This window comes from Elephas maximus, chromosome 20 (genome assembly GCF_024166365.1).
Source record: "Elephas maximus indicus isolate mEleMax1 chromosome 20, mEleMax1 primary haplotype, whole genome shotgun sequence".
Classification (NCBI taxonomy): Eukaryota; Metazoa; Chordata; class Mammalia; order Proboscidea; family Elephantidae; genus Elephas; species Elephas maximus.
The window spans coordinates 36,528,514-36,550,986 of record NC_064838.1 but is presented as its reverse complement, the minus strand read 5'-3'; the positions used below and the strand labels follow the sequence as shown (position 1 = coordinate 36,550,986).

At 40.2% G+C, this 22,473-nt stretch overlaps 1 protein-coding gene across 5 annotated transcripts in view; it reads right to left on the bottom strand.

The window, feature by feature from the left end:
• ATG7 (autophagy related 7) overlaps positions 1-22,473 on the bottom strand; it is a 298,659-nt gene that overhangs the window by 148,568 nt on the left and 127,618 nt on the right. For all 5 annotated transcript variants that reach the window (XR_007514390.1, XM_049861840.1, XM_049861839.1 and 2 more), the window contains exon 18: positions 3,885-4,007. Coding sequence is in view for 4 of the 5 variants with exons in the window: in XM_049861840.1 (XP_049717797.1) it covers positions 3,885-4,007 (123 nt within the window). In the remaining variant the exon portion in view is untranslated. The remainder of the gene's footprint in view (positions 1-3,884; positions 4,008-22,473) is intronic.

The window sequence follows — 22,473 nt, the reverse complement described above, 5'->3', positions numbered from 1 at the left end:
TGCTATACTGTGGGAAGTGGACTTCAAGTATCAAATCATACTGCAAAGTTTAATAGCATCAAAACTTTTTTTTTAAATAAAAAAAGAATTGCCTTACAATATGGATGAATCTTGAAAGCATTACGCTATGTGAAAGAAGCCAGACCCATATCCAGAATAGACATAGATACTAAAGCAGATCAGTGGTTTCCAGACTGTGGGGGCAGGAGGAACGGGGAGTGACTGCTAATGGGTAAGGGGCTTCTTTTTGGAGTGATGAAAGTGTTGTGAACTTAGTGGTAATGGTTGCACAACTCTGTGAATATACTAAAAACAACTAGATTTTATGCTGTAAACAGGTGAATGTTATGGTATGTGAATTACAGCTCAAAGCTGATTTTTAAAAAGATTATCTTGATTTCAGGTAACTCTGGCTCTAGCTGTGTTAGGGCGCTCATGATTCTGAGTAGCATACCAGAAACTGCTGGCCTCTGGGATCTTTATTCGGACTAGAACACTCTGGCCTTCTAATTGTTTCCCTTTCCCTACCAAATCCAACTTTTCTTTTTTAAAAAAGGCTACTCATCCTTTAAAACAAACTGAACTATTTGTTCCCTTCTCTGTGAAGTTTTCCTTGACAACCTAGTCCCCTAGGCAGGAGTAACTGCTTTCTCAGTACTTAATATATAAATGACTAAAACATTTCTGATGACGTTAAAACCAACCAGTTGCCGTCAAGTCAGTTCTGACTCATGGCAACTCCATGTGCGTCAGGGTAGAACTGTGCTCCATTGGGTTTTTGATGGCTGATTTTTTGGAAGTAGATCACCAGGCCTTTCTTCTGAGGTGCCTGGGTGGACTGGAACCTCCAACGTTTTGGTCAGCAGCAGAGTGTGTTAACTGTTTGCACCTCCCAGGGACTTAACTCCTCTGGTGATATTAAACCAGTTGCCATCCAGTCGGTTCTGACTCATACGACCCTACAGGACAGAGCAGAACTGCCCCATAGGGTTTCTAAGGAGTGACTGGTAGATTCAAACTGCCAATCACTTGGTTAACAGCAAACTCAACCACTACACTGCCAGGGCTCCGATGATACTAGAGCTCACTGTTCACATCTCTGCTTCTCACACTACGCTATGAGCTCTGAGGGCCCGGACAGTGTCTTGTTAACTTTCGTATTCAGTTACTAGCACAGCACCTCGCATCTACATTTTCAAAAGATGTCTAAGAATTTATTTTTAAAGATAGTATTTGTACAAATCCATATTTTATAAACCAGGTATACAGTGTTACATATCGCATAAAATTATCTAGTTGACTCTTTTACAATTCTTATTTTGATTGATGAAAACAACCCAAGATGAGTACTAACCGAGCTTCTTGATTACGTCGCTAGAATAAATAAGCTAGGCCCTTTTTAGATAGAATGAAGAATTTTGAATTTTTATTACTGAACATTGATGAATGCCCTGGGAATGAAGCACATAAATCAAAAGACTACCTTTACATAGATATGTGGATATTTTATATAAATGTTTATTTTACTTATACACACAGTTTTTTTTCACAGTAATATAAAATGATGTGGGTAAGCCAATGATTTCTGTGAGCATTTTATTTTGCCCCTTATCTTAAAACAGAGTCCTATCTAGTGATTTTTAAGAAAACTAATAATCCTTTTCTAAGACACAGGTGGAAACTCAAATACCTATAAAAGCCTTCAACTGAAAGGCATCATTGAGGGTATTGTTTATCTACAAATTTTGCTTCTCAACTTCCACCTAACCATTGCTATTCACAAATGTAGTCTTGGGGTTGCCAGATCTGACTTTTCAGAAGAAGCTAGAAACAGGGAAATTAAGGCTTTTATATAAAACTCATGATTTTTAAATGTTGGCTTAATTCAAAATTTAATACATAGGGCAGGCCAAACAAAACACACCTGCAAGTCATATCTGGTTCATAGGCCAACCAGCTTACCACCGCTAATCTAAAATTTGATGTGTGGCTTATGATTCCAAAACTATAAATGTAATTTAATGGAAGAAAAACTCAAAACTGCAATTTGTGGATGAAGCCATGTCTCCTGCCCCATCCATCCATTTAGTCATAACTATTCCTCTCTTAAGCTTTCCTTTCTTTTCCTGAGTTTCTGAAAAGGCTATTAATTCAACTAAAATGCAAAACATACCAGGTTAAATGAAGGAATCTGCCCATTATCCCAGCATCTGCTCTGTTTTAGAGTGAAATATGGGGTCAATTTCAGCTTGCAATTCTTCTAGCCAACTCAAGAGAAATATGTGAAGTATTTCTAGTGGGGTGGAAAAATTCCCACAGCCAAATCGTCAAGTGATTGTATGGCTGAAAAGATCTATAAGTTATTTCTCCCTTACCATCAGGCACTGCCAAAACCAAATTCGTGGCTGTCAAGTCGATTCCAACTCAGAGCAACCCTACAGGACAGAGCAGAACTGTCCCATCAGGCAGTACAGCACCTCTCAAAAAACAAGATGGCTGCCACGGTCACTACCATGATATGCACTCTCTCTGGAAACCCAATCATAACCTGGGGAAGATCTCCAAGTCTTTCAAAGCCCTTCGGAGATGCCATGCATCTTCTGAAACTGAAGGTAAGAGAGTCCCTGTGGTTCTAACTATTGGCCCTAAAATGGAAGATTGCAGTTATTGGAGATCCAGAGGATACCAAAGCAAGTTAAAGAAGAATAAGTTTCAGTTCTAAGTCCAGCACTAGAGATGCACCACCTTTTTTTTTTTTTCACCTTACCTCCCTGGTATATTTGAACAACTCTGCTATTTCTACATGGTTTTCTGACACCCAGTCCTAGTTCTACTCTTCTAAACAGCAGACTGCCCCACCTCCCACCAGTACTGGGTCCGGCCATCTACTCACTGGCCACTTGGAGCCTCCCCCAAGCGGTGAGGACACACAGCCCAAGGGGGAGTTTTATCAGTGAACAGGACTAACAGCAACTTTGCAAGTGCCCTACTCCTCAAGCACAGGCAACAAGGCTTTCTTAGATAGTACAGGCTATGCTATGATAGGCAACATTGTTCCCAACAGCTTCTTCATCCAAGCAAGCAAGAGAAAAGATGTTGACAACATCTACCCATTTATAGGAATTGTCCATTTTTCTAAGTGACATGAACAGCTCCACCATCATCTACATTGTTCCCTTTTCTAAGAACAGTGAGCACTTGGAAAAAACAAATGATTATCTTTTAAACTCAGTCTTTTTAAAAAAAAAAAAAAAAAAGGATGTGGTCACCCAGGAGATTATAGTCTGCAAATATTTCTAACTGACAAACAAAAACATGATATGAAAGCCATAGTAAAAAGATGCTACAAACAGTGGCCAGGCTCCCTGTGACCCAACAACACTTCTCTCAGAGTTGAATGGTACATAATAACTCTCTCAAGGTGTGACTGGGGAAGCCATTTCATGGTCGGGTTCAGTAGCCTAAGACAGCTGATTAAAATCTGAAATAAAATTTAGGTGTGCTCTTTTTGAGGAACACGGCCACAGTCCAACGTCTTAACTGACTTGGATTTTGGTACGTGAACATTAGATCCGACCCTCCAGTGGCCACAGACATGCAGACCTCTGTAACGACAGGAGGATCTTGGAAAATCAGTAACCTGCACCTCCTTTATCAGCAGTTTTTGTGCATTAGGCACCTACCAGACAGCAACTCACATGCATCAGCATTCAGCAATTTCAGCAGGTTCCTTCTTATGATACCTAGGAGACTTATTTAGTAATATTTGCTCTAAGAAAAAAAGATATCATAATTAACTGCTTTCTCCCTTTCCCATAAAGCTGAATATCAAATGGGCTTTGAATGCATCAGTCCTCAACACAGAAAGCTTATTTTGTTCTTACCTCGGCAGCTTGGGTCTCTTGATGTAGCAACGTAAGACCAGTCAAGTCTTCTAAGAAGGAATGTGAAGAATTAAACACCTTCGCTAGGAACGAAAATCCTTCTTGTTCATACTGATCAAGAACCTGTAAAACATTTATATATTTTAACATGTTTCTATTTTTTTTTTACAACATTTGTATTTCTTAATGCATTTTTAAATGCATCGTTAAGAGCTTTCACTTCCAACAAGCATAAATCAAAAACACTGCTGTAGTAAAATAAAGCTAAGAGTAGAATTAAATATGGAGATGACAATACAGTTTGGTGGGCAAAAAACTTGGAAGGCTTAGGATATATCACTTTTTTTTCTTAGAAAAAAATGACAATTCTATCTTCTAGTCCAGGCACCAATTTTTCCCAAATAAAATAAGTTTCATGCAAATTCACTAAAAGTTCTGGAAGAGTTGTTTGCTATTACTGATTCTACAGTTGACTTGTTAGAAAAATAAATAACAGGTGGAAGAAGAGCCAAGAAAAAAAAATTTAAAGGATGAAGAGAAAGGACAAAGGATGGGAAAATACAACCTATTAGCTAGCCAAATACACTTTAAAAAATGATTAAAAAATGGAAAAATAAATTTCAACTGGTACTTTGCCAAAAAAAGATATCAATTGGCCAATAAACAGATGAAAAGGTGCTCAATCTTATAAGTAGTGAGTGAAATAAAGACTAAAACCGCATGGTAATACTGTTTTACACTCATCAGAACAGCTAAAATGAAAAAGAAAATACCAAGTGCTGGCAACCAGGACTCTCATGGGAATGCAAAATGAGACATCAGAGGTGGCACACTTATATAACCTACGATCCAGCAATTCCACTCCTAGGCATATATACAACAAAAATGTGTACATATGTGCACCAGAAGACGTGACCAATGTTCATAACGGCGCTATTCATAATAACCCCAAACTAGAAACCACTCACGTGTCTGCCAACAATAGAACAGGTAAACAAATTGACGTATTTACACAACAGAGGAGACTTGGTTGTGCAGTGGTTAACAGCTTAGCTGCTAACCAAAAGGTCAGCAGTGTGAATCCACCAGCACTCCCTGCAAACCCTACGGGGCAGTTCTACTCTGTCCTACAGGGTCGCTATGAGTCGGAAACTACTTGACGGCAACTTTTTTTTTTTTTTTTCACACAATGGACTACTGTACAGTAATGAGAATGAACAAACTACAACTACATAGAATGATAGATGATTCTCCAAAACAATGTTAAATGAAAGAAGGTATAAGCAGTGTCAACAATATAAAGTTAAAAAAAAAAAAAGGTAAAATAAACCTCTTGTTACCCGTGGAGGGATCGTGACTGGAAGGAGGCATAAGGGAGGCTTCTGGGATGCTGGCTGATTCCGACTCATGGCAACCCCGTGTGTTACAGAGCAGAGCTGCTCCACAGGGTTTTCTTGGCTGTAACCTTTATGGAAGCAGATTTAGGCCTCCCTTATGTGGTACCACCGGGTGGGTGCAAGCCACCAACCTTTCAGTTAGTAGTCAAGTGCAAATCATTGGCACCACCCAGAGACCTTGGGCCGCTGGATATATATACTTATTATATCACATTTAGGAATTTATCATATTTATCACACTTAGGAATTCAATGATCATAGAAACTATAAATTTCAGAAAACAGTGAACCAGAATGCCTTAGAAATTCCCCTAGAACACAGAAGAATTGGATAAAGAAATAAATGCTTCAATAAGATAGCAGATTATCAGAGACAAATCCAAGATATTGATTACACATGAATAGAGAGGTTGGCAAAGTAATAACACAAGAAATGGAAACAATTTTAAAATTCTCCTTGCAGAAAATGAAAATTCATAAAGCCTTCAATCCAGCAATTCCACTTACAAGACTTTTTATACAGGTACAGTTACACATGGGCACCAAGACCAATGGGTAAGGATGCTCACTGAAGCATTACTTGCAGCAGAATTTGAACCTGGTTGTTCCAGCTCAAACTCCTACCGACAATTTGCATTTCTAACAAGTTCCCAGGTGATGCTAATGCTGCTGGTTAGGGACCAATTCTGAGAGCCACTAGTAGAGCGGTGATTTTTAATCACATGCGTAAGAATCACCTGGGGATGTTGTTAAAATGTAGATTCTGATTCAGTATACCTGGGGGTGGAAATGCAAATTCTCAGCAGGGGTTCCAACCAGACCGAACCAATTGGAAGCCCCGGTTTGCACCAATGAAAGACTGGAAACAACTGACCTTTAAAGGGGGCCTGAAGAACTAAATCACAGCACAAACACTCAGTGGCATATTCTGTAGCCATTGAAAGAATGAGGCAGCTCTTTAGTACTGATACAAGTTGACTTCCAAGACATAGTGATATATTAAAAAAAAGCAATGCCCAGAACCATGTGTATCCTATTTATGTTTAAAAAAAAAAGGTGGGTGAGGGAAGAAGAGGGGAAAATGCACAGATACATGCTTGTTTGTGCACGTAATCTCTGTAAGAACACACATATACACTGGCATAAAGCAGTTGCTTCTAAGGAGGGAAACATTTACTGTATATTCTTTTGTACTACCTGAGTTTTTAAAACCATGTGCCTTTATTATGTAAATAATATTGAAATTTTACTTTGGACTTTGAGTTTCCAGTCTAACACGTAAAGAGCTTAGAAGCTGACACTCCCATCCATAACAAGAAAAAGCTGAACAAACTGAAAACAGACAACTCTTCTTCCATCCATCAGGGAATTGAGGTCTCAGGGCAAACTGCTGCCCTGAAATACACAGAAAATCACAGCTTACCTGGAGCAGAAGCCCCGAGCTGGTATCAGTACTGGTAGGAACATATTAAACTGTAATTGATGAATTGCTAGAGGCTCAGTGTAGACCAGCTTGAGTTAAAAACTCCAGGGGGACCCAGTCTTTGGGGAGGGGGGCACACTTCCATGAGTTTTACCACCAGGAGGCCGGCCAGGTTCTCACTGCGAAGACTGGAGAAAAATTCACTCCTGCTTCTGGCAGGGGGAGGAGAAAAGTAACTATTTTAAAATACGCCCAGAGCGCTCTGTTCTCCTTAACAAGGCCTGCCTTCAAGAATACTATTTTACAGAACCTAAACGACTCTGTTTAGCAATGGGTTTTGGGTTTTTTTAAACACACTTGGTGGAAACCCTGGTGGTGTACTGGTTAAAGCCAAGTCTGCTAACCAAAAGTTCAGCAGTTCAAATCTACCAGGCGCTCCTTGGAAACTCTATGGGGCAGTTCTGCACTGTCCTATAGGGTCACTATAAGGCAGAATCAGCCTAAAAGCAATGGGTTTGGGTTTGGGTTTGGTTTTGTAAACAAACTTGGGTTTTATCAGAACCTAACCCACACAGCGTCTCTATGAGTTGGAATCTATGACAGCAGTGGGTTTGAACCCATACAGGGTCACTATGAGTAGGAATCGACTGGATGCAATGGGTTTGGTTTGGTTTTAACCCACCTGGGGGAAGGGAAAAACCCAACCCCAGTCCCCTCTAGCCTTCCTGACTTCACCTAAGGAGAGAGAGAATTTTGCTTATTTTTTTCATTGCTGGAGAAAAGGTCTCAGAAGAGGTACAAGAAAAAAACTAAAAGTATTGATGAAAAGGTGGCCCTACAGAGAAGGGACAGCCCTTTCTCAGGGACAGAAAGTACGAAGGTAAAGATGAGCAACTGGGAAAGAAGGTAACTGGGGGGCTGATGAGCTCTGAGTCTTCAAACAGCAGGCAGCAAGATCATTTGCTGATAGAGAGGGGGTTGGGATGGAATATGGCGCTTAAGGAGAGTGGTGATGGTCAGTGGCAGCTGTGTGGAAAATTTGAGAAAGAAGGCTGACCAGCAATACGTAAAGGGCACTAAGCAATGTGAGATACCTCCTCAGGACAGAAAATATGGGTTTTGGGAGACAGGCAATAAAGATCCATCCAAGCCTGGGGACTTGCAGGCTAAGGGTAACAAAGAAGTGAAAGAAACTGAGGGGCTGGTTGAGCACCACTGAAGGGACTGGGAATGGGGCTCAGGCTCATAAGGAAAGAACAGCAGGCTGGAGGGAACAGAGACTGGGAAGACAGGAGAGCTGGCAGAGCAGGGGCGACTGTTATGCCTCAAGAGATAAACAAGGTAAAGACTTGAGCTGATTAGCCACGGTAGATTAATTTGACAACCTGGAGAGACAGGCATTTAATAAATAACTGCTTCTCTCAGTAATAATGAGATTCCTTACAAATCAGAATGCTATCTCAAGAAAAATGCAGATGGAAATTAAATGATCTTTTTTGAAATCATAAATATGTTTAGTGCCCACTTATTTCTGAGTGAACCATTAAGCTAAATACTTGCTTCCTGTTAGGTTTCTAGTAAGATGAAAGAAATGATTTTGAAAAACAGACAAGAACTTTGAAAAAAAAAAAAAATAGAAGAATTCCAGAGGTGATACTGTGTTCCCACTTTAATTAAGCTCTCAAATTTTTAAGCCTATCTTTCCACAGATAATTTCACAGTGGTGCAAAGCTAACAGTGGAAAAACTAACAGCCGGGGCAGAATGAAGGGAAGGCCTCCCCCACAATCAGGATGTACAGAAAGTTTAATGCTGAAATGTTATTAATAGCACTGGCTTAAAAAAATATGTGGAAAAACTTAATCCTCTAGGGGCATATTTAATCACTCAAGGGTTTTCCAGTATTCTCTTTATGTGCTGGGAAGTTAATCTGTGTTACGAGTATAAGCAGCTTATAAAAGGTATGGGAAAACTTTTCCCCTACAAACAGCTTAACCTTCTTAAAGGGGAAAATGCGTTTAAAACTATCCGAAAAGAAAAAGAAAGAAGGATACTATCGCCACGAATATTAGAACTGTAACAAGCTGTCAGTCTACACACGTTACACCTTATAGGTGAATAATACATGTTCCTGTGAAGTGTGTTGTTGTTAGGTGCCATCAAGTCAGTTCCGACTCATAACAACTCTGTGTACAACAGAACGAAACACTGCTCGGTCCTGCGCCAGCTGCACAATTGTGTACACATATTAAATTTTGGAAAGTTATAAATATTCTAAAGGCACTGGGAGAGTCTGCTAAATAGAGAAATAACAATGACTCTTTTTGTATAAAGGTATGGGATCCTTTTCTGACAGACATGATTTTCTGTACTTCTCTGTTTTGTAAGGCTGAGTTTTCTTTATTCATGACATACATGAACCCACATTCCTGGACAAAGATGGAAGAATCTCTTCTTAAAACACAATATTAGGAATAGCACTTGTTTGTTGAGAATCTTGGGTGACTCCTTACTGTTTCTTTGATCAAACCCATACATGCCAGCTAGGCATTTAAGTCCCTCCATAAGCCTCCAATTATGGGTGACTTTCTGGAAAATGTCTTTCACAGGGTCTAAGATCTCCTGACAACACTATGTAATGGTTTTCCTCTCATGAGAAACAAAGAATTTGTAGTTTGCAAATACTATTATTCTTGAAACAAGGGACACCAGAAATTGACTATCCCATCTAAAAAAAATCTTAACTATTTTCAAATACAGAAGGAAACATGCAATTTCTACAAACCTCTTGTTTAAACTCTCTTTTGCTTAGAAATCATGCTTACTTGGTCTTGATTTAAAAATACACATGTGTACATATTTCTCAAAAGATTAAGGAAACTTGCCCAGCGTCCCAAATATGGCAATAGATGAGTATAACTGGAAGTCACCAGAGCCCTTCATTTCTGTCTTAAGGGAATCCATAAAAGAAGGGTCAGAACACTCCTCTCTTAGGGACAGTCACCCAGTCATGTCTGCGGAGGCTTTGCTCCAAGCTGAAGGCCAAAGCCTCTGTCTTCCACTACACTCACTGAGGGAGCTATTCCAGAGTGCAGAATCCCCATTTCGGGTAACGAGCTGGAAGCAATGCTAATAAGACCAGGACACCCCTTGACTAATTTGTCTCTTGATGTCCTGGGATTTCCCTCATCATAATAAAAACAATTTCAGACCAGAAAAAAAAGCTCTGATTTCAGCAGCCCCTAAAATACTGCCCCCAGCTCCTCCACAGGACTGTCACCTTGGGAAAGCTCCACCTCCTTTCTCTTTCCCTCTTAGTGCTGCCCTACTCAGATCTTCTGCCTTCCCCATTAACATGGATCCTTTACTTTGTCAAAACTCAGCTCAAGTATCAACTCCTGCAAGACACCTTCCCTGATTAACTCCACTCCCTATGGTCTTTCCTTTCCTTCTGTATTCTCTGACCCCTCTCCCCATGGCACATTGGGCTGCCAAAGGGATTGAGGGTGACGGTCTGCTCCACTGTCACTGGTGATCAAGAGTTGATGGCATTTTCAAATATCAACCAGATGTCCAATGACTTTCTGTGATACAAAGCATATAATGGACGAGAAAATAACCGCACGTGGGAACACGTTGCTATCATCGTAACTACATCTGATGCTGTTAACTCATGCTATTGGATACAGGCAGGGTTTATACGAGCAAACTTTAAAAAAAAGGACAGATCTGAGTTCAAGACATATAATCGTATGTCAAAAACTATAGCATTAATCAGGATAGTTACTGGCATGCCCAAAATAAAGAACAGATAAGTCTTTTGTTCTTTGCCTGAAGTCGCTGAATACTGTACATTATTCTTAGGCAACCAAATGCAAAATGGCACAAGGGTCATTTAGCGGATACGGGAGGCTGCAAATTAGAACATCAAAGAGCTTGAAAATTGAGATAATTTATTTTAGAATAAGAGTTCCAATGCTTTGATATTTTAATTGAACTTACGGTACGACATATAACTGTATTATAAATAATCAAATAATGTTACAGCTTGGTATCTTCGCCTGCCAAGATCAGAATTCTACTGGGGTCAACAGAGTAGAAGCAAAGAAACCCAGAATTTGGAATCGACATGCAACTGGGAGTAATCGATCCTACAATAGTGGGCAAAACTCTCCATATCTTTGAGCCTGTTTCCTCATCTCAAAAATGGGGTTGCAATTGCAGGCCTGTCTCCCTACTAACTGAGATACAAACAAGATTTCATGACTTTCATCACTGAATAAGAATGGTTTACAAAGGACTATAGAAGTCCTATGCATTTATTACTTTTAAAATATAATTATCATCGCCAGATAGAGCTTGTTAAGTACAGGAAACACATGACAAGAAGACACATACTGAGGTCAGCAAAAATCATGGGTTAAGGACCTCTGCAAATTCTCTTCCCCGTAGAAGCAAAGGGAAGACTGGCAGAGCCTGGAGAGTTTATTCAAAACAAACAGCCGAACCTAAAAACAGCAAACTTTGTGGCATTTAACTTGTGCTATTCTGATCCCCTCACCAGCTCCTCAGTTGCCTGGAAAACCAACACATGATCACAGTGATCTCTGAGATCTGGAGGGAAACTGGGGCAATGAAGACAGTCTGGATTCAGATAGTGATGATGTTACACAACCTTGTAAATATACTAAAAACCACTGAATTTTATACTTTCAAATGCTGAGTTTTATGGCAGGTGAATTATAATTTTTTATGAGCTCTTGGTATGAGGATCTAGTTTAGAATGTGCCTGTAATGCAGTATGAGCGATAAGACACTCTCTGGATAGATGACTACACATACCCCACACCCCAATCCGTGGACAGCTTGTTGTTGTTAGATGCCTTTGAGTCAGCCCCTGAAGTCATGGTGACCCAATGCACAATGGGGTAGGACCATCGTGTTCCACAGGGTTTTCATTGGCCGATTTTCAGAAGCAGATCGCCAGGGCCTTTCTTCCTAGTTGGTCTTCCTCTGGAAGCTCTGCTAAAACCTGTTCAGCATTAAAGCAACCCACAAGCCTCCACTGACAGACGTGTGGTGGTTGCCCATGAGGTTGCATTGGCTGAAATGCTTTTTCAACAATGTTTCATTTCCAATCAGTCTGGGTGTTTGGAGCTAAGTAAGTTCCAAGTTTAGTGTATCATCTTAAGAGATCAAAAATACTTCTGAAGATCCTTGGAAAGATAAATCAGTATGTATAGTGAAGAGAAAGAGAGAGAAGACAAAGGAAGTTCTCTTAAGATGCTTTATAACCTTCAATTTTGGGGGAGTGGTATGGGATCAGAACCACCACCTGTCAGTTTGTTGTACTGTGGTGGCTTGCATATGGCTGTGATGCTGGAAGCTATGCCACCAGTATTTCAAATACCAGGATGGTCGCCTATGGTGAACAGGTTTCAGTGGAGCTTCCAGACTAAGACAGATTAGGAAGAAAGGTCTGGCAATCTAATTCTAAAAATTAGCCAAAGAAAACCCTATGGATCACAATAGAACATTGTCCAATATAGTGCTGGAAGATGAGTCCCCTAGGTTGGACCAAAAACCCACTGCCGTCGAGCCAATTCCAACTCATAGTGACCCTATAGAACACGGTAGAACTGCCCCGTAGAGTTTCCAAGGAGTGCCTGGCAGATTCAAACTGCCGACCTTTTGGTTAGCAGCTGTAGCACTTAACCTCTACGCCACCAGGGTTTCCCCCTAGGTTGGAAGGCACTCAAAATACACAGTGGCCGTAACAATGGGCTTGAACATACCCATGATTATGAGGATGGTGCAGGAACAGGCAGCATTTTCTTCTGCTGTACATAAGGGTGCCATGAGTCAGAATTAAAGGCCAGGATATTGTTTATGATCAAAATATTTACAAATGGGTACTCTGACCAATTAGTCTTCTAGACATGCTATTCCAGGTGATAAATTTGAGGAGGGCTTATTTTAAACATTAATACGTGTCAACAGGCAAACTAGAAAAAATGCAAACAAGAGGTTTTTCTAAGAATTACTACAGCCAAAACCACTTGATACATTCATTTAAATATTTATAGACAGCCTGTTCTAGGATCTAGGCTTCTTCAGAAATTCAGCTTATTTCTACATAGGAGTTCCATCTTTGGTGCTGGAGAGAAGCAAATATCCCTTGTGATGTGCAAGGCATCCAGAGCTATCTGTGCATTTGTGATAGCCATATTTTGGCCTCAGGTTTGCTTATGCACTAACACTTTGTTGGTTTGGTTTCATTTCCTTAAGCTTTTTCATTGGCATTCCCGTTAATATCTAAAACTTAGAAAAAAGAACCAGACTGCCTTACCTGTCTTCATTATCTAGTGCTGCCATAACAGAAATACCACAGTGGATGGCTTTAAACAAACAAATTTATTCTCTCACACTTTAGGAGGTTAGAGGTCCCAACTCAGGATGCCAGCTCCAGTAAAAGGCTTTCCCTCTCTGTTGGCTCTGGGGGAAGGTCCTTGTCATCAAGCTTCCCCTGGGTCTAGGAGTTTCTCAGTGCAGAGACCCCAGGTCCAAAGGGCAAGTTCTGCTCCTGGCTCTTCCTTCCTGGTGGTAGAAGGTCCCTCTCTCTCTCTGCTCGCTTCTCTCTTTTATATCTCAAGAGGCTGACTCAAGATACAACCTAATCCTGTAGATTGTGTCCTGTCTCATTGACATTACTGCCTCTAATCCTGTCTTATTAACATCATAGAGTTATAGGATTTACAACACATAGGATAAGTACATCAGATCACAAAATGGAGGACAACCACACAATACTGGGAATCATGGCCTACCCAAGCTGTCACACGTTTTGGGGGGACAAATTCAATCCACAACATTACTTAAGTCTCAACATGGAAAAGAAAGATTTTCTTCCCCCTAATTAAAGGCCGGAAACCCTGGTGGCGTAGTGGTTAAGTGCTACAGCCGCTAACCAAGAGGTTGGAGTTCAAATCCGTCAGGCACTCCTTGGAAACTCTATGGGGTAGTTCTACTCTGTCCTATATGGTCACTATGAGTCGGAATCGACTTGACGGCAGTGGGCTTGGTTTTTAATTAAATGCCAGTAACTCAGAGGGGAAAAAAATCCTAAAATCTACATAGTTTAAAGTTTGTATCATTTTTTAATGACCTCCTTTCATCCTTCGTTACCTGAACAAAAGGAATCAGACAAGAACTATCCATTATTCTCAATATTCCCATATGAACAGAAACAAGCTGAAACGCCTGCCATCTTAAAAAAAATAAACACAATCTCCCTTAATCACCCACCTCTCTCTTACTACCTCCTCCCCAATGTGTTGTTGTTAGGTGCTTTACAGTAGGTTCCAACTCATAGTGACTCCATGTACAACAAAACAAAACACTTCCCAATGTATTAAACAGTAAAAAAGTCTTAAAAATACCTCCTATATTTCATTTTCCGTCCTTAAGTAGTCCAATGAAGATTTCACTCCTATCCACAAAAACCACTCTTGTCAAGGCCTAGGATCGATGATTGCACAACAGCATACCCACTCCTCACTTACTGACAAGGTTAGGTTCCAAAGACCAGGTCTTTATGTGAAGATCGGCGTTATGCCAAAAATGGAGGATGACTACATCAGATCACAAAATGCACGATGACTACATCATTACATAACTGCCAAATTACATCATTACACAACAGCCAAACCACAGAGAATCATGGCCCAGCCAAGCTGACACATAACCTTAACCATCACTGCCAGCATTACTCTTACCTTGGCATTCATTACTCCCAGGTGTATGTCATTAGTGCACAAAAGTCTGATAGTAGATTGTTTACTATTGTCATAAATGTGAAACATTGGATAACGAGATAGTGCGTGAGGAGTAGGTGTATATATTTACTAAAAATCACTAAACTATAGTTACTATCAACCATTTAGACAGATGAATTTTATGGCAGTAAATTATATCTCAATAAATTCGTTGAATAACAAGAGAGATAAATACAAATTTAAGTCCATAATATCAACATTTATGTAAATGAAATGTTTTAGTTTAAGTTTACTGTTCAGGTCTCTAATTACTGCAACATATGTATGTTTGGTGTTTTTTTTTTAAGGTACTTTAAGCATTTAAGAGAATAGATGGGTGATTTTAATTAAGACAATAAATGTGTTTCAGTTTAGATTCAATATTTTAAAAACAGGAGAAATCTGATTTGATAAATTGCTAAGTTGATAAATTACTAAGTGGCTAAGAACTAGGTGACTGCCTACTCAGAGAAATGTTGGAGGCGTCTATTATATTTTGCACATGACAGATTCTGTGCATACATCAAAAATACACAAATGAAATGCTAAACATACTGTAGCTTACCTTCTCCAGTGAGGCTGTGTGTGGCAAGGAAGATGTGGAAATCATGAGTAGTGGATCTCAAACTTTTTAATACTTCAGAATCCCCTGGAGGCCTTGTTAAAACACAGATTGCTGGGCCTCACCCCAGAGTTTCTGATTCATTATGTCTGGGATGGAGTCCTTGGGTGGTGGAAACTGGTAACACGCTGGCTGCTAACCGAAAGGTTGGAGGTTTGAATCTACCCAGAGGTGAATGGAAGGAAAGGACTAGTGATCTACTTTTTAAAGATCAGACATTGAAAACCCTACAGAGCACAGTTCTACTCAGATACACATGGGATCACCATGAGTTGGAGCTGACAGCAGCTGCTGGTGGTGGTGGATCTGGGGTGGGGTCTGAGAATGGGCTTTTCTAACAAGTTCCCAGATGTGCTGATGCTGCTGGTCCTTGGGCCACACTGAAAACCACTGCTATCTCTCAACAGGAGCACGCCCTTTTGAGAATCAACCTATGAAGAAGCATGTGCGTTCCTTCTAAATTAACTTCAAAAACTGATCTTTGGCTGTTGCTCCTAAAAGAAATTACTTTGTGTGATATTACTGTTTAACAGTTTTAGCTGATCTCTTTAATAAATTTGTATGGTAAAAACAGTTTTTAATTCCCTTGCACAGGATTGCCAGCTTTCTTTAAGAAAATTATTACCCCGAGTGACTTTTGTAATGTGTGAACTTTGGTTCAGTGAGTCTCTTTTAATCTTGGAATTGAAAATTATATTTGGCAGGCAAGCTCCATTGGGAAGAGTTAGGTACTTGACGATATTAAATTATTTTACACATTATTCTCTATCTCCAATCTGCATGGCCCTTGAGGCCACTGGCAGCCCTTGAACTAGAAACAGCCCAGACACAGGTTTGTTTGATTTATGGAGAATTTGGGGGAAAAATATATGTTTGAACCAACACTTAAAAAATCAGGTGCTTCCACATTAAAATTCCTATTTCTACCCACTCTTATACACACACACAGACACACATATAATCAGAAGATCTGGCAATATCAGACTCAAATTTCTGCAAGGTAAAACTCAGTCAGAGTTGAGCCACAGCGGCCCATCAGAGAGAATTTGAGCTCTAATCTGCCATGGCCCGACTCATTACCTGTCATCTTAACCCCAGTCCTCATTGTTCAATTATGTCTGGGCCTCACCCCTGTGGACATGGGTATTTGGGTGCCAAGCCTAAGAGTGAACAGATAGCAGAGGATCAATTAAAAAAGACTCATACACTGGTTTAAATTACGTGTGATGTGGGTGAGTTAGATTTATTGAAAACTTGCTTTGGACTCAATCTCTCATGGCCTAAGATTGGTGACAGTTTGTGTGAGCTTCTGGTAGACCATATCTACTGTTTTGGAGATTCCTGTGTTATGAGCCTACAGGCGGGACAAGTATTATCTGAGAAGGGGTATGTCAGGTTGTGACTCTGTCTGACAAAAACAGTAGTGTAAAGGAAGGGCATGCCAGCAAAAATCTGTGTGCGGAATGTATACTTATGATCTTAACCTTTTTCATTGAGAAAAAACATGGACAAGTAAAACAGAATATATAGCTTAAGACACTGTAAACATTTGTATAGTTACTACCCAGTCAAGAACGTCATATATCCTTGACTTATCAAAGTCAAACATTAATACCCTTACCTTCCTCCTAGACAATGCAAGAACCTTAGAACAGACTAATTCTATTCACCTCCTCTTAACTTCTATGCTTTTTTTTTGTTCTGTATTTTAAATCTGTTTTTTAGTCCCATCCAACATTGTATTGTTTTATAGTCAATGTTCACTTAGACATATTCACATATTTACCAATATCTTTGCTTTTTATTTTTTTCCCATATTTCTGACTTTCTGTCTTGAATAATTTTCCTCCTAGCTGAAGAATACCCAGTAGAAATTCCTTCTGTGCAAACGTGCTGGTGGTAAATTCTATTTTTATTTGAAAATAGCTAACCTTCTCTTTTGCCTCTTTCCTTTCATTCTTGAACAACATTTTCTGCTAAGTTTGAAATTCTGGGTTGGTAGTTATTTCTTTCAGCACACTGAAGATATTATTTTACTGTCTCTGGCTTACATTCTGCTATTGATAAGTCAACTGCCAGTCTGACCATCACTCTTCTGAAGTTAATGTCTTTTTTTCTTGTCACTGCTTTTAAGACTTGTCCTTGTCTTCAGTTTTCCACAGTTTTGTTATGATGGGTCTAGGTGTGGACTTTATTTATACTGCTTTGGATTTGTTGGACTTCTTGAATCTGAGGCTTGATGCCTTTTGTTTGGAAAATGTTCAGCTATCATCTCTTCCAATATTGCTATGGCACCATTCTGTTTCTTCTCTCTCTTTTTTTCCCCCACCTGGGACTCCAGTTATACGATTGTTAAACCTTCTCACTGTATCCTCTGTCCCTTATCTTCTCTTTTGCATTTTCAGCCTTTTGTCTCTCTGTGTTTCACTCTGGTTTCTTCCAGCATTATGTCTGAGTTCACTAACATGCTTTTTAACTATGTCCAGTTGCCTATAAACCTGTTCATTTTGTTCTGTATTTTCAGTTTTAGAATTTGTTAGATTAAAAAAAAAAAAACTGCAATGCCACTTGTTAGTTTTCAGTCCCTGCTGAAACTAAATTTTACCTTTTATTTGAACACTATATAGTTTTTTATAGTCTGTATCTTTAAGTCCAATATCTAGAATCTCTGTAGGTCTATTTCTGCTGTCTGTTGCTTCTGCTGGTTTTCTCTCCTTTCATGCCTGGTTACCTCTGATTGTGGCTGGATACTGTAATTGAAAAATTATTCATAGAAATAATTTTAGGACTAAGAACATGGTATCTTCCTTTAAGAGGGTTTCATTGCTTTTACCTGGCACATATGTGCATTAGTTAAAAGAATCATCTTAATCCAAGTAAGCTTCAAGGTTTCTGGGCCACTCCAATGATGAGGGCTTGTTTACTTCCAGTTGATCTTTACTTCTAGTTATATCTCTTCAACCCAAATTAGGGACTGTCTTGCTAGGGTTATCAGGCTTGATAGGACCCAGGCTCCAATTTTATCCCTCTTAACCTTGCAAGAACACCATAAATACAGCTCAGATTCTCAACTTCCTTTTCCTGACCAGCAAACACCCACAAGGCACAAGTGCTAAGCTTACCCCTCTCTGTTCCCATCTCTCCCAAATATCAACTCAATAATTCTTCACAATTTATTAGTTCTTTGATGTTTAAGGAGGTTTTAAGATAATTTCTCCAGATTCTTTAGATGACTTCAATGAGAGAGTTAGTTTGAATTGCCTGGTCTACCACTAGTTAAAGTAGATTTGTCCAGCATTCCGTTACATATTCTATTCTTGGTACATGGCCTTACTTTGCAAACACCTGCCCTGAGGAAAAAAAGTTTTATGATATTCTTTGAACAAGGGTGATAGCTCTTCTTGGTGGCAACCTACCGTTACAGTGCAGATGAGGGTTAAGTTATAGTTCCTACTATTTATTTATGAGCCTGGGCATAAATGTGTCTAAAAAATGACATGGAGAAGACAATACCCCCATACATATCAGAAAACCAAATGAAGGAATGTATGAAAGCTTGGAAAACCCTACAAAACTAACACAAATTATAATTCTCTTCCCTCCTTTTCCACTCTGTAGGTGAACCATGTGTCCCTGACTCTAGCTAATTTATCAAGTCAGGCCAGTGGTCAGTTGACATTTTATGTCATTCATCAAAGGCTGGCAACATTATGGAAGATAAAATATTCCAGGGTCAAATAAAGAGATACCTGTTGTTATACTAGGCATATATATCTGGACAGTGATGGTTCATTGGTGAATTCTCACCTTCCATGTGGGAGATCTGGGTGTTATTCCTGGCCAATGCACCTCACATGCAGCTACCACCCATCTGTTAGTGGAGGCATGTATGCTGCTATGATGCTGAACAGGTTTCAGCAGAGCTTCCAGACTAAGACAGACTAGGAGGAAAGGCCTAGTGACCTACTTCTGAAAATGAGCCAACTGAAACTCTGTGGATCACCACAGTCTGATCCTCAGTTAATCGTGGGGATGTGGCACAGGACCAGGCAGCGTTTCATTCCATTGTGTGTGGGGTCACCATGAGTCTGGGGTTGACTTGATGGCAACTAACAATGACATTGTTATGTTATCTGTAATTTATTTTTAATACTTCAGTATAGACACACACACACACACACACACACACACACACACACACCATCTACCTCCTAGGGATAGCTAGTTAGTATCTGAGGTACCCTAATCAGGAATGTGGAAACCCTGCCTGGTGGCATAGCGGTTAAGAGTTATGACTGTTAACCAAAAGGTCAGCAGTTCGAATCCACCAGGCAGTTCTTGGAAACTCTATGGGGCAATTCTACCCTGTCCTATAGGGTTGATATGAGTCAGAATTGACTCAACAGCAACGGGTTAATCAGGAATGTGGACCCCTGGTGACACAGTGGTTAAGAGCTCTGCTACTAACCAAAAGGTCAGCAATTCAAATCCACCAGTCACTCCTTGGAAACCCTTTGAAGTAGTTCTACTCTGTCCTATAGGGTCACTATGAGTTGGAATTGACAGCAATGGGTTTGGTTCCCCACCCCCCCGCCCTGAATCAGGGATGCATACTCTAGGTGTGGTTGTTTGACATTTGAAAGGCTAATCAGGAGTCCACCCTCCAAAGTCAAGTGGATCAATATACGGCTATCTAAATCTATGCCAGAGAGTCCTCTAGTGAGTATAAAGGATGGTAGAAGTAATTCTCTAATGAAAATAACAGCTGTAGAACAAAATTCAAATTAATGAAAAAGACCAGACTTACTGATCTGATTAAGACTGGTGGCACCTCAGAGACTAAGGCCCTTAGACATCCTTCAAACCTGGAACTGAACCCTCCTGGAAATCACCTTTCAGCCAAACAATAGACAGGCCTATAGAGTGAACAATAACACCTATAAGGAATGTGCTCTTCAAAACAATCAACCATATAAGACCACAAGGGCAGCATTTGCTCAAAACCAAAGTTCAGAGGGCAGGAAGGGGCAGGAAAGATGGGCAAATGGGAACGGGGAACCCAGGGAGGAAGCGGGTAGAGTGCTGTCACATTGAGGGGATTCCAACTAATGTCACAAAAAAACTGTATAAATTGTTGAATGGAAAATTAATTTGCTCTGTAAACTTTCACCCAAATCACAATAAGATATTTAAAAAAAAGAAAGAAAGAAAATAATGGCATTGGGTTGGCTGGAAATATTGAACGGGACCCGCCAACCTTGCATATAACCAGTTGCCATCAAGTTGATTCCAATTCCCGGCAACCTCTTGTGTGTCAGAGTAGAACTGTGCTCCACAGGGTTTTTAATGGCTGACTTTTAGAAGTAGATTGCCAGGACTTTCTTCCAAGAAGCCACTGCATAGACTCGAACCTCCAACCTTGCAGCTGGCAGACAAGCACGTTAAGCGTTTGAACCACCTGGAACTCCAACCTTGCATCAACATGCGGGTTATCAGAATCTAGAATCTGGCAAACCAGGCAGCCTAATGCTCTTTACAGTGGCACTCTGGGCCTAGGGATCTGGTTCTGTGTGCTTAAGAAAGGATTCCACCACCCGATCCAACTAAAAGGGTAGATAATACCCAGTAACTAAAATATTGCTGCATCCGTCTTTACTAAACTTTTATGTGAGAAACCTATTGAAAGGACGAACAGGCTGAATGACTAACTTTTGTGCCTGCTGGCTAATAAATGTTAATGTGTGGCAGCATTTGGTCTGAGACTGGATTTCATGGTAACAGACCACCTGGTAGCACCATCACCTCTAATCATGGGAAGCTACCAATTTCTACCAAAAAAGAATTTACATTATTGGCATCAGTGAAACCAGCCCAGTTCAATTTGTAACAACTGTGATGCATCAAATTTTCCAAATGAAGCCTGTGGGACATAACCTTCGGGCAGAAACATCACAATTCTGATCAAGCTGATGTACAAACTTGCCATCCTGGACCCTCCAAGAGAAAGGCTGTTTCCCTTCATTGGAAAAACCACAGGAAGCTCCAGAGACAGGCTTCGGGTGTGGGTTTTGCAGGGCCTGGGAGTCTGCCAAAAAATACCATCACTCTTGTTTCTTGGCCTCTAGAATGCAATGATACCTAAGGGTTTTTTTAAATTTTTTTCTTTTTAATGATTTCCTCAAAACCACTTGGACTGTGTATGCTACCCAAAATGATGTCATTTAAACAATATCCGTATTCAAAGGAATAGATAGGAGGCAACGATCTTACTTCCTTAAGTAAATTCAAAACAGAAGTATCTGCATTTTCAAAACAGTACCAGCTTGGATTCTTAGCAGCTGCGTGCTCCTACCCTCCAAATGTTTTCAAAAATACTCAAGCTTAAAATTAACCAAAATGGGAAAGTGAACTATGTTTGTTATAAACAGTTTCTTGAGGAAAACCTTTTAAACTTTCACCCCCCGCCCCGTGTCTGTGCTGGAGGGCATCTAGAAGTTGCTCTAGCCCACACCAACTTTCCTGAGGATACTCGTTGTACAGTTTGAAATGTTACCATAGGAAATACATTCCTCTGGGTACCAAGATTCCTTTTAGAAGAACAAGGCTTCCAAAGACAGCCTGAAGGTGCTTAACCAATCAGCTCTCCAAGCTGCTAAAGATTTAAAATGAAATTATCCCCATCCCCATCCCCTGCCCTGGTGGTACAGTTGTTAAGGGCTTGGCTGCTAACCAAAAGGCTGGCAGTTTGAATCTCCCAGCTGCTCCTTGGAAACCCTGTGGGGCAGTTCTACTCTGTCCTATAGGGTTGCTATGAGTCGGAATTGACTTGACAGCAAACGGTTTGATTTTTGGGTTTCTCCCCAGTACAAGAGAATTCTATGAGTGTTAATTAATCCTACCACATCATTGTTCGGGAGATGTTAAATACGGTAGGTAAGAGAGCCAGAAGGTGAAAGTAATTTCTCTGAATCTAAAGTTCTCTCCAAAGGCGCCTGGCTAACGCAAGCAATTTGTGCTTGTCTGACCAAAAGGCTGGTGGTTTAAACCCACCCCATCAGTGCCACAGAAAAAAGGCATGGGGATTTGCTTCCGTAAAGATTACGGCCAAGAAAATTCTATGAAGCACAGTTTTACTCTGTAACACATGGGATTGCTGTGAGTTGGCAATGACTGTTTTTCCCCTTTGGTAATATTCTGTCTAATAGACTGGGAAGCTCTTTGCTAGCCACTTCACAAACTTGAAAGGGATGCTGGGAAAACACACATAAAATGATGCCAAAGGAGCAGTAAAATGCTGCATCACTTGAAAAGATGAAACCAAGCAGCTGATCTTCC